Below are 12695 nucleotides of genomic sequence, written 5' to 3'. Positions count from 1 at the left end.
GTCCTGAGCCGTTGTTACCATCATCACCGGTGTGCATTAGGGGATGTGCGCATGTGTGCGTATTGCATGCAATTACGCTGCGTTTTGCACCGCAGGGTAACTGCATGCGTCCTGCGTCCCCTGCACAATCTATGGAGATTGTGCAGGAGCCGTGCGCACGTGGCCTATTATAACGCAGCGATTCGGCTGCTGCCCGAATTGCTGCAATCTAAGAAGTGACATGTCACTTCTTTCGTGCGGTTTGCATGCTGTCTATAGGGAGAGGCAGCATGCAGAGCGCACGTTCTCTGCCGGCACCATGCGCTTCAGAACGCAGCTTTTCAGCTGCGCTCTGAAGCGCACATAGCCTTATTGGTTACTGTGAGGATCGGTTTACATATAGTAGTGAACACAAGTAGTTGGCAGTGTTGTATCCAGTCTTGAGGGTCCTGAGGCCCCTTGTTAAATGGTAGGGGGTTCTGTCATGATAGTTTCCCAATATAAGAGAGATGTGACAGGTTCTGGGACCTGAGTCTTATTTTGTCATGAGAGACTCTTCATATTAAACATATTTTCCTTTCTTTTGGTGCACTAGGGGTTAATGTCAGTTTTGCTGCTAGTGTTGGGGAAGACCTCTAGGGGGTCTTCAGGGTCACGGAGGAGGATTCCAGATTAGAGCTGCGCAGATGTATGTATTAAGATACCGTCACACTAAGCGACGCTCCAGCGATTCCACCAGCAACCTGACCTGGCAGGGATCGCTGGAGCGTCGCTACACGGGTTGCTGGTGAGCTGTCACACAGGCAGATCTCACCAGCAACCAGTGACCAGCCCCCAGCCAGCAGCGTCGCGTGGAAGCATGCTGCGCTTGGTAACTAAGGTAAATATTGGGTAGCCAACCCGATATTTACCTTGGTTACCAGCGCACACCGCTTAGCGCTGGCTCCCTGCACACCTAGCCACAGCACACATCGGGTTAAATATCGGGTAACCAAGGGAAGGGCTTCTTGGTTACTCAATGTTTACTGTGGTTACCAGCGTCCGCAGAAGCCGGCTCCCTGCTGCCTGCACATTCAGTTGTTGCTCTCTCGCTGTCAAACACAGCGATGTGTGCTTCACAGCGGGAGAGTAACAACTAAAAAATAGTCCAGGACATTCAGCAACAACCAGCGACCTCATAGCAGGGGCCGGGTTGTTGCTGGATGTCACACACAGCGACATCACTAGCAACATCGCTGCTATGTCACAAAAGTCGTGCCTCAGCAGTGATGTTGCTAGCGATGTTGCTTAGTGAGACGTGGCCTTAAGGAAAAATGACCACACAGAGACGTGTCTCTATCTGGGAGAAGCTCAATGCTCTTCTAACCCGTATATTGTAAAACAATCACAGTTATACAATTCAACATTGTCCTTCATTGTTTAGAGATAAGCGACAAGGCCTATGTAGTAGTCATCAGCCTGCTACTGACTTTTATGATACCAACTAGAAGGTGGCCCGATTCTACGCATCGGGTATTCTAGAATTTACGTATTGTGTAGTTAATGTATGATTTTTGTTATATGTATATATAGATGTTGTTGTCTGTAGTTACCAAGTGTTTGTGTAGGGGCTGTACATGTTCTGGGTGTTGTCTGGGTGTGGCGGGGGGTGAGAGCGGTGTTTGTGTGTTGCGTTGTGTGTCGTTATTTGTGGAGCGCTGTGTGTCTGTATCGTTGTGTATGTGTGTTGCGCGGTTTGTGTGGGTGTGGGGTGTGTGTTTTTGGTGGGAGGTATGTTTTGTGCAATGTGTGTGTTGTGCGGTATGTGTGTATATTTGTGTGTGCCGCGGTGTTTGTGTGTTGGGTGTTGTGTGTGTGTGTGTATGCAGAGTTGTCTGTGTGTGTGGGTGTCTGTGTAGGGCAGTGTTTGTGGTTCCCAGTGTGTGGTGTGTTGTGCAGTGCGTGTGTGGCAGGATGTGCGTGTGTGGCAGTGTGTGTGTGTGTTTTGGGGGGAGGTGTGCACCCCCCATCGTGCTCCATCCCCCATGCTGCGTACTCCCCATCGTGCTCCATCCCCCATGCTGCGCATTCCCCATCGTGCTCCATCCCCCATGCTGCGCACTCCCAAACGTGCTCCATCCCCCATGCTGCGCACTCCCCATCATGCTCCATCCCCCATGCTGCGCACTCCCCATCATGCTCTATCCCCCAAGCTGCGCACTCCCAAACGTGCTCCATCCCCCATGCTGCGCACCCCCCATCGTGCTCCATCCCCCATGCTGCGCACCCCCCATCGTGCTCTATAACACATGCTGCGCACTCCCCATTGTGCTCCATCCCCCATGCTGCGCATTCCCCATCGTGCTCCATCCCCCATGCTGCGCACTCCCAAACGTGCTCCATCCCCCATGCTGCGCACTCCCCATTGTGCTCTATCCCCATGCTGCGCACTCCCAAACGTGCTCCATCACCCATGCTGCGCACCCCCCCTGTGCTCCATCCCCCATGCTGCGCACACCCCATCGTGCTCCATCCCCCATGCTGCGCACCCCCCATCGTGCTCCATCCCCCATGCTGCACACTCCCCATCGTGCTCCATTCCCCATGCTGCGCACCCCCCCATCGTGCTCCATCCCCCATGCTGCGCACCCCCCATCGTGCTCCACAGTCACACATCAGACAGTAAACACGCACACATCTGATCGCACACACTCACACACACACCCCACTTCTCCCTGTGCCCACCGGTGTGCGGTCCCAGCAGCTGTGCTGCACGCCATGCTCCTCTGCCGACACTCACAGATCCGATCGCATATACTCACACACACACACTCACACATCAGAACACACTCACGCACATCCGATCGCATACACTCACACACATACACTGACGATATCGCACATACGCGCTGACACAATCACAACATCCGGAGATACCACATGCTTCCAGCCATGTGATCCTCCGGCAGGTCCTGGAAGGTCACTGCACAGTATCGCCGCCGAGAAGCAAGCGATATCACGGGATGTTGTGAGTATGTGGATGCGATCTGATGTGTGTGTGAGGTGTGTGTGAGAGTGAGTGTGATCTGATGTGTGTGTGTGTGTGTGTGTCTGTTCTTATGTGTGTGCGTGTGTGTGTGTTCCGCCGCTGCAGGACGTGGATGCGATCTGATGTGTGTGTGAGAGTGAGTGTGATCTGATGTGTGTGTGTGTGTGTGTGTGTCTGTTATGTGTGTGCGTGTGTCTCTGTTATGTGTGTGCGTGTGTGTGTGTGTGTTCCGCCGCTGCAGGACCTTGATGCTCTCACCTCGGGGAGAGAGGCCATTCCGTGTGGGGGGCGGAGTCTGGGCGAGCGGCAAATCCGTGCGGGGGGGCGGAGCCGAGGCGAGGCAAGCGGCCAATCCGTGCGGGGGGAGGAGCCGAGGCGAGCGGCCAATCCGTGCGGGGGGCGGGGCCATGGCGAATCCGTGAAGCCGAGCGGCAAATCCGTGCGGGGGGGCGGGGCCATGGTGAGCCCAGCGGCCAATCCGCTGTTTGTCACTGTAAGGACATGGCCAATTTGTTGGGGGGGTGGACCCGAGGCGAGGTGAGCGGCCAATCCGTGCGGGGGGGAGGAGCCGAGGCGAGCGGCCAATCCGTGCGGGGGGGGCCATGGCGAGGCCAGCGGCCAATCCGCTGTTTGTCACCGTAAGGACATGTCACGGTAAGGACACAATTTTGGAGCAAGACAGACAGACAGACAGAATAAGGCAATTATATATATAGATTTGAACCAGCTATTGAATACTTGCAGTGTTTAGCCTAGCATAATTTGTTTCAATAACACATTCCAAAGGCGCATCCTAGTTTGCACATCAGCATCTGAGCAATAATCATACAAACACAGATGATCTTATTATTTTGGATAATTGATTCATAGCTAGGCCCTCACAGTCCCCGCTTAATAAGATTATCTGTCTACTTTCATCTTAAATCTAGAGGTTTCCCAGGGAATTTTTAGTCCCATGCTACAGTATATAGGTATGTGCTAGTCACATTCTCGGACCCTATACTCGTCTGGGACCCCCCCTTGGGACTCCAATTACATCTATATATACGTGGGGGTCTTCCAATAGGTCATTATTTGACACAGCTCTACGGGCTCTGTCTCCAGCCTTGGATACCTATTTTATCTGTTCGAGGGTAAAGGTACCGTCACACTAAGCGACGCGCCAGCGATCCCACCAGCAACCTGACCTGGCAGGGATCGCTGGAGCGTCGCTACACGGGTTGCTGGTGAGCTGTCAAACAGGCAGATCTCACCAGCAACCAGTGACCAGCCCCCAACCAGCAGCGACGCGTGGAAGCGACGCTGCGCTTGGTAACTAAAGTAAATATCGGGTAACCAACCCGATATTTACCTTAGTTACCAGCGCACACCGCTTAGCGCTGACTCCCTGCACTCCTAGCCAGAGTACACATCGGATTAATTACCCGATGTGTAGTCTGGCTATGTGTGCAGGGAGCAGGGAGCCGGCACTGACAGTGTGAGAGCGGCGGACGCTGGTAACGAAGGTAAATATCGGGTAACCAAGGAAAGGGCTTCTTGGTTACCCGATGTTTACCGTGGTTACCAGCGTCCGCAGAAGCCGGCTCCCTGCTCACTGCACACTCAGTTGTTGCTCTCTCGCTGTCACACACAGCGATGTGTGCTTCACAGCAGGAGAGCAACAACTAAAAAATGGTCCAGGACATTCAGCAACAACCAGTGACCTCACAGCAGGGGCCAGGTTGTTGCTGGATGTCACACACAGCAACATCGCTGGCAAGTCGTGCCTCAGCAGCGATGTTGCTAGCGATGTTGCTTAGTGAGACGTGGCCTTTACTCCATGATTAGGATTGGCTTTATTACTTTCATTAGGGCACATTGTCCTGACCAAGGAAGGTTGAGTCTAGATCTTATCTTGAGGTCAGCACATAACCAAAAAACATCTGCTACAGATTGTCTGTGATTCTTTTTCGGATATTAAATGATAAGGAGAATACTTGGTCAGTGCTAGTCCATCCAGGGCTGACTCGTGAATCTTTGTGATCTGCTCTTGATAGAGAGCCAAAGCGTGATGAGGCTTCATGTGAACAGTTTGTGGCGCTGGCTCAGAGAAGCCTTCTGAGATAATGTGTGGAATGGCAGCCGCTCTCTGCTTCAGTTGTTTCAGGTCCATTGGTTTCTGAGGCAAGACGTTAACTCGCTTGTCACTGTCAGTGCTCAGCAGACTAGGCCAGGGAGACATCAGTTTGGTGGGATGGGCTCTTCCAAAACTTTTCCCAAGATTAGAGGGTCCAAGGCTGGCGTTTTGTATTAAGGAAAATCACTGAATATATTTATATTTGAGTTAGTAGGAAACAAAAGCATTCATAAATATGTTAGGTTACATCAACTAAATCCCATATTTGGGTCTGTGAAATGGCTGAATTAAGTACTTCAGGTTACTCAATTCGTACCGTCAACACTAGCAGCTCTTTTGTAATTTGTTTCAGGTGCAGCTGCTCCGTTACCACGCCTACCTCCTTCAAATAGTCTCATGACCCATCAGCTTATGCTGGTGATAGAATTTCATTCTGTTCAACTGCCTGGGTAGAAGGAGCTGTTGGAGTACTGACTGGTGACTAGAAATGTAACTGTAGCTGTGAAATTGGTATCATTATCTTTTTTTTTCCTCTTGTCTGTCTTTCCTTCCCCTTGTGTTTATTAGTGCAGCGGTGAGACTAGCTCTTTTGCCAGCCTACTCACTAGTAAGGGTGAATTTAGGGAAAGCAAGGTAATAGGTATCCTGCTCGGCGACAGGGTGCAAGAACCCATATAGGGAATGCTAGGGAGCTCAGGGTACAGCTGCAGGTTAGTGCTTAAGGTGTCCCATCACCCCTCTCCCTAGCACCAGGGCCCACCATTGTTTAATGTCCCCTGTGTATCCTTGTTTGTTGTGTTGTGCACCGGACACCCGTAGGTTTGTGCACAATTGTTACGCGATATATTCGGACACGTCAGTCCGAGCGTGACATTATGTGTGTGAGAGCAGAGAAATACTACGATTGGCTGTGTGTGTTTGTGTGTGTGTGTGTGTGTGTGTGTGTGTTAGCGGATTGATACTGGGACCTGATGTGTTTGTATGTGTGAGAGAGCGGAGTTAAGAGAGCAGAGGGATACTAGACCTGATCTGTGTGTGTATGAGAGAGAGTGTGGAGGGATACTGGATCTGGTCTGTGTGTGTGTGTGTGTGCGTGTGTGTGTGTGCATGTGGAGGGATACTGGACCCAATGTGTGTGTGTGTGTGTGAGCGTAACGGTGATGGACCTGTTAGTGATGCCAATCAATGTGGGAGAGCCCATCCACCTTTTTTGATTTGCCGGCTGTAGTTGTTCAGCGTCTGGTGAGTGTCATTCTTTTCATTTTCTTTTTTTTTTTGGGGGGAAGGGGGGGGTTGCTGTCTGCTTTTTTTGAGGATGTCTTCCCTCTATTTGGAGTGACTGCTTTTTTTAATGAAGTGTCCTGCTGTATTCTGTAACTTTTATAGCTGCCCAAACACTTCATTATTCCACTGCAACTAGGTCTTGTTTTTGGAGTAGGGCTTATATTTAAGCATATTCTAAAAGGTTGAAAATTCCTGCTAGGGCTTAATATCATGGTAGGTCTTATTTTGGGGAAAAGACGGTAGCTATCTATCATCTCTCCGCTGTATCTATTTACATATCATCTATCTATTGTATCTCTCTTTGCACGTCTTTAACACCTAAAAACTATTCATTTCCGTGTCATGCGGTTTTTTTTTTACTGTACATATCTCACAGATGACATACAGATGGCCAGATGGATGGACAATGCGGAACATGCCACACGTGCTTTTTTATGCTCACGTATGAAGGGGGCCTTACATGTGGAGCACCCCACGGGGTCTTGGGAAATACTCATCACTGGGCCGGTGAGGCTCAAGGGATGTCACGGGTGGCCCTGCCCGGTTTCGTGACCCTGAGGTGTCCACAAAAGGGGAATGAAGGATCTGATGAGGTTGTTGGGAGTTGAGGAGTAGTAGTTGTCTCGTGACGTCACCTGCGGTATGCGGCCAGGGATTAGCCGCCGCTGCAGTCGCTGTCCTCTGGGACGGATGATGTCGCAGCTAGGATGGTTCAGCTTCCCGCAAGGGAAGCTAGGCCCCAGGGAGGATGATGGAGGGGGTAGTAGTGGCTGTCGGCACCGGAGCGCGGGGCGCCGGCAATGATGGCCTGACACAGTAGTTGCGGTTCAATGTCTTTACTCACTGTCCATGGGCTGCCTGCAGGTGCCGGTCTCCGCCCTGATGAGGTCCAGCCAATCCTGGATAAGCTAGAGGTAGCCACTGGTATTTGAAAGTGTCCTTTCCCAGGGATTGCTCCTTTAGAAGTGAGGAACCCGGGCTGAGCTTCCTGCTTCAAGCCTCAGGCCCCTTGAAGAAGAAAGAAGGAAGAAAATGGTGTCGTGTTGCCAGAACTGTAGTCCTGACTAGACTAAAGATTGTGTCAAGGTTGCTCCTACTTCTACCCCAAGTAGTTCCCGCCCCCCCCAGGTGGTTGTCCTAGTGACCAGGAAAGTCCCATGCCTCGTGATGTCCATCCCCCAGCCTACACTAGTCCAGTCCCCAGTGAGAAAGTACCTAAGCTGTATGTAAAGTGAAATGTGGAAACATCGATGATTAACTCTCTCCTTACCCGGGATGAATACTGCACCTTAACTGAAGTCCACACATGCATTGGTAAAAACTAAACATTGTCACATACAGGAATGTATCTAGTGTAATCTTAAATTTTTCTTTTTCTTTTTAGCTGAAGAACTGGATTTTGTGGAAAAACACAAGTGGCCTTCACATAGTTACCTGACAAAGCTGGAAGACTATAGAAGTTATATCCATTTGCCGAAGCACAGGTGTGCCATCATGTGACCAGAGCGCTGACAAGAATGACTGCTTCACTTTTGTAAAACTTGTCAATGTATAATTATATTGCACTTAGGCTATCTACTGGTGAGTACTATCCTGCCACACTCAGAGATACTCTGCTAAAAACATAACCCCCCTCAGACAGACACTTTGGGGGCACCAATAGTGTCTTCCGATAGGTCACAGTGAAAATATACATGGAATGGAATTAGCAGAATGACGCTATGTTCCCACGATGAGTTTTTGGTGAGTTTTTCATGCTACATATTTTTGTTGTGTCAAAAACACATGAACGCCAAGCCATCTGTCCGTTTGTACATTATAAATAATCGTATACCATATACATACTATACATTTCTTTGCAGTGGCCCTCTGTATAGGAAAGTCAATTCTGCATCGCCTTCCTATACAGTTAAGCAAGAAATACAGTTCATACATAATGTCCATGCATCTATAAGAATGTGCATGGGTTGTTTTTTTTCCAATGTGAATATGTCCTAAAAAAGGTTCTAAGCTAAAAAGGACAGATATTAATCCATCAGTATGTGGTTCAAAGCACCGGGGACTCCAACGAGCACATGAACATGAGCTGTCTGGCATTGAGCATATTAGTAACCTCCCAATAATGGTCTCAGGAGGAAACACTGCCTTTCTCATCCCTGGATTAGACTTCTTTTTTCACCCTAACTATGTAAACATTTGCAAAAAAGATATTAATCAAATACGTCTGCAAAATAGAAGCCTTGTGGTGCATTACAGTTATGGTTGACATTCGCCAAAAATGATGTGAATATAGGCCAAAAAAATTAGTACTACTTGATGATTGACATAGGTATAATGACTATGGGTCACAGCGTTTATGAAAGTGGTAAAGTAAAGGTGTCACAAGAATATCCTAATTTATCATGTCATTCTATCTGTTAAAGGGAACCTGTCACCGGATTATGGCCTTCTAAACTAAAACTAGCACCTTAAGCGCAGCACCTGTGCTGCATTCCAAAAAAGTGCACATTACCCCCTGCCCCCCCCCCTGTAGATCCCACAAATACCTTTATAAAATCTCCCGCCCTGTATGTAAATTGTCTGGTCCAGTGGATCAAGCAGGTAATGTCACCCACATTGCCTGCAAAATCTTGCTCCTGCACAGAGAACTCGCCAATTTGCGCAGGCGCACCTATGTTTTGTGCGAGCCGGGTACATGGAGATTTTGCCCGCCTACGTGGATGGTATCCGAGGGGTCATCCACATCAATCAGCACAAGAGGACGGCGAAAGGAGGGACAGGAGACACAGAGTAGGACGCTCATTAGACGCTCATTCTTCCCCAGCAAAGTCTATGAGATTTCATTTTTGCTGTCTGCACTTTTCAGCTTTTTTTGGCTACGTCTTTGTGGTGACCACATAGATGCAGCATGTCAATTCTTTGTAATTTTTTGTCAGTGTTTTTGAGCCTTTCCAGTCAATAGATTTGACTTTAAAATCGCATTGGGCAAAATGCGGTAAAAACATGCAGTAAAACGCAGCAAAAAAATGCATGCCAAGGGAGTGTTTTTTTGGCACCAAAAACGTGCATCTTTATGGTCACCACGAAGATGCAGTGTGCGCACATAGTCATTTACAATCATTTACAGGACCATTTACAGTGTTCTGTGCTACATGATAGTAATGCATCTGTGGCGCCCCTGCGGCTTCAGGCGCCACCGGGTACTGCGCCTCACCCGAGGTGCAGTATTCATCTCAGATACGGAGGAGGTTGTCTTCGGTAATCACCACCATTACACTCATCCAACAGATAAACAGCTCTTCCACTGGGACTGGGCTAGGGTAAGTACTGGGGTTGCCATCATGAGGTATGGGATCTCTTGCCCACTAGTTCAGTAACCATGGAGGCGGGGCACAAAGAGGGGAAGTGAGAAGCCATCTCACACAGCATTCAGTTAGCTCCAGGCGCAGCAAGCACCAAGACGGATGCAGAAACAGACAAGCAAGGACACGGACAGTTCGGGGCCCGTGGTCTGGAGCTAGAAGCTTGACCAGGGTTCTTAGGAAAGAAGGGGAATTCCAGGGTTCGTGCGGAGTGCAGCAGGCACCCATGACCCGTTCCATGGCCCAGGAGCTGGGTTGGAGGGAAACCGTCAAAAGGTGACGCACAGAAGGAAACACCGGCCTCGACATCCGAAGTATCCGGGATCGGCAGGAATCCATCACAGCGTAGCTTGGTACGCCAACGGCAGTGTATTTTCAGTGAGTAAAAGAACTTGAACTGCACCCTTTGTGTCATTCCATTACTGCCAGTGCTTGCATCTTCGCGCCTCTTCACCATAGGCGACTGCCACCAGCATCATCCTCCCCGGGACCTGAGCTCTGCCTGTGGAGAGCTTTACCATCTGAGCTGCGTTATTATCCGCCTCAGAGAAGACCTCCCGCAGCGACTGCTAATACATGCCGCACACCACAGGTGGCATAACGAATAACAACTCCCATCATCCCATCTTTATTGACACCGCCGGGGTCAAGAAACCGGGCCAGGCCGCTGTGACAGCCCAAACCGACACCGGCCCGGTGACCAGTAACCCCCAGAGATTATGTCACATCCATAAAAACGGACGTCACTAGGATGGTCCGTGTGCTGTCCCTGCGACGTCCGTTTTTTTCTCGCATCCATTGACTTGTATTAGCGAGACTCAGATATTTTTAGCAGCAAATCACAGCATGTTACAACTTTTTTCACATCCAGAATCTGGATGAGAAAAAAGCTGACCAAGTGCTCTGCCTCATTGACTAACATTGGTCCGAGTGCAATGAGAGATTTTCTCGCATTGCATTCGTCCGATTCATACTCTCTTGTGAGCGTACCCTTATGCAGCGGGTAGGCGATCTCTAGTTCACCCATGTTGCGATGTGGGCTAGAAGGTAGGGTTTCGCTTTAAAAGGAAGCAATCGGTAAAAAAAAGACCTACTGTTAAAATCAGGTTTTTGTGTTACATGTCTTTTTTGGAAGTGTTTTTTTCATATGTGATGTTCTTTATTAAAAAAAAAAACAATATTAGTAATCTTCAATTTTTTTAAACTGTGCTTTTTTAGACTCATATTTTCTGTACTTTCAGGAAGAGTTTTCATCAGGCTCATTATTCTCAGGTCATTTTCCCGCAGTGGAAATTTTCAACAGCTTGTTTTCCACAGGTGTCCACATTAAAATACACAATAGCCATCTGCACTGTATATTGAATACTTATTCTATTTTTTTACACTTTTATAGTTTTTCGCTTTTCTTCATGCATTTTTTGGTGTCAGCATTTTTGTTTATTTTTTTTTTAAAGCAAGAAAGCTGTGTTGAATGATGACATTGGGGGGGGAACTGCAACAATGTAGAGTCAATATGGGTAAATGTACATGGGGAGGGGAATAATGGAAAAATGCTAATTGGAGTTTGCTATAAGCCTCCTAACATACCTGAACAAATAGAGGGTGAAATGCTGGAACAAATTGAAAAGGCAGCTAATAATAATAATCGGGTTCTTATTATGGGGGATTTCAACTATCCAGACATACAGTGGGATATAGAATCTTCTGGTTGTGCTAAAAGCTGTAAGTTCTTATCTACTATTCAAGACAATTTCCTCTCTCAGATGGTAGATGAACCGACCAGGGGAGATCATTTGCTAGATCTGGTCCTGTCAAATAGACCGGATACAATTTCAGATGTACAGGTCCGGGAGCACTTGGGCACCAGCGACCATAATATGGTAAGCTTCAAAGTAATATTCAATAGAACATTTCAAAGGGGAAATCCTAAAACCTGGAATTTTAGGAAAGCTGATTTCAACAAATTAAGGGAAGAGCTTGAATGTGTAGATTGGGACAATGTTATGGTTACTGGGGATACCAAACATAAATGGGGTAAGTTTAAGGATATACTGCTAGAGTCCTGTAAAAAACTTATACCCTCTGGTAATAAAATGTCCAGGAATAAAAAGAAACCACTATGGATAAATATGACAGTACAAAGTATAATGAAACAAAAACAAAGGGCGTTTAAAATCTTGAAGGCTGAGAATACAGAAATAGCATTTCAGGAGTATAAAGATCTCAATAAGAAATGAAAAAAGAAATCAAGCAAGCAAAATAAGCTACTGAAATAAAAATCGCCAATGACATTAAAATAAATCCCAAAATCTTTTATAAATACATTAATGCCAAAAGGATAACAAAGCATAGTATCGGCCCCTTAAAATATTATAACAATTTCGTTATAGAAGACAAACAAAAGACTGAGATATTAAATAAGCACTTCTCATCAGTGTTCACCAAGGAACTGACTGTACCAGGGATCATTCAACAAGTGAAAAATCAATTTTCACCACCTGATATAATTAATTTACGATAACATGAAGTACGTCTGCATCTGAGTAAATTAAACATTGACAAATCCCCAGGGCCAGATGGCATTCATCCACGAACACTGAGGGAATTGAGCTCTGTAATCGACAGACCGCTGTATCTCATCTTCTAAAGGCCCTGTCACACACAGAGATAAATCTTTGGCAGATCTGTGGTTGCAGTGAAATCATGGACATATTGTTCCATTTGTACACAGCCACAAACCTGGCACTGATTGTACACAATTTCACTGCAACCACAAATCTGCCAAAGATTTATCTCTATGTGTGACAGGGCCTTTAGACTTGCTTGTAACAGGGTTGGTGCCTCAGGATTGGAGGATTGCTGATGTGGTATCGATATTTAAGAAAGGTAAGAGGGTGGATCCAGTCAACTACCGTCCAGTGAGCCT

General features: G+C 47.7%; 1 protein-coding gene across 1 annotated transcript in view; it reads left to right on the top strand.

The window, feature by feature from the left end:
• RHOBTB3 (Rho related BTB domain containing 3) overlaps positions 1-12389 on the top strand; it is a 118314-nt gene extending 105925 nt beyond the window's left edge. The window contains exon 12 of the mRNA XM_075325082.1: positions 7792-12389. Within this exon, the coding sequence (XP_075181197.1) occupies positions 7792-7907 (116 nt within the window). The 3' untranslated portion in view covers positions 7908-12389. The remainder of the gene's footprint in view (positions 1-7791) is intronic.
• Positions 12390-12695: the final 306 nt, after the last annotated feature.

Source organism: Anomaloglossus baeobatrachus, chromosome 1 (genome assembly GCF_048569485.1).
Source record: "Anomaloglossus baeobatrachus isolate aAnoBae1 chromosome 1, aAnoBae1.hap1, whole genome shotgun sequence".
NCBI classification, from domain to species: Eukaryota; Metazoa; Chordata; class Amphibia; order Anura; family Aromobatidae; genus Anomaloglossus; species Anomaloglossus baeobatrachus.
Note: the sequence above shows the minus strand (reverse complement) of the source record. Positions and strands in the feature narration are given on the sequence as shown.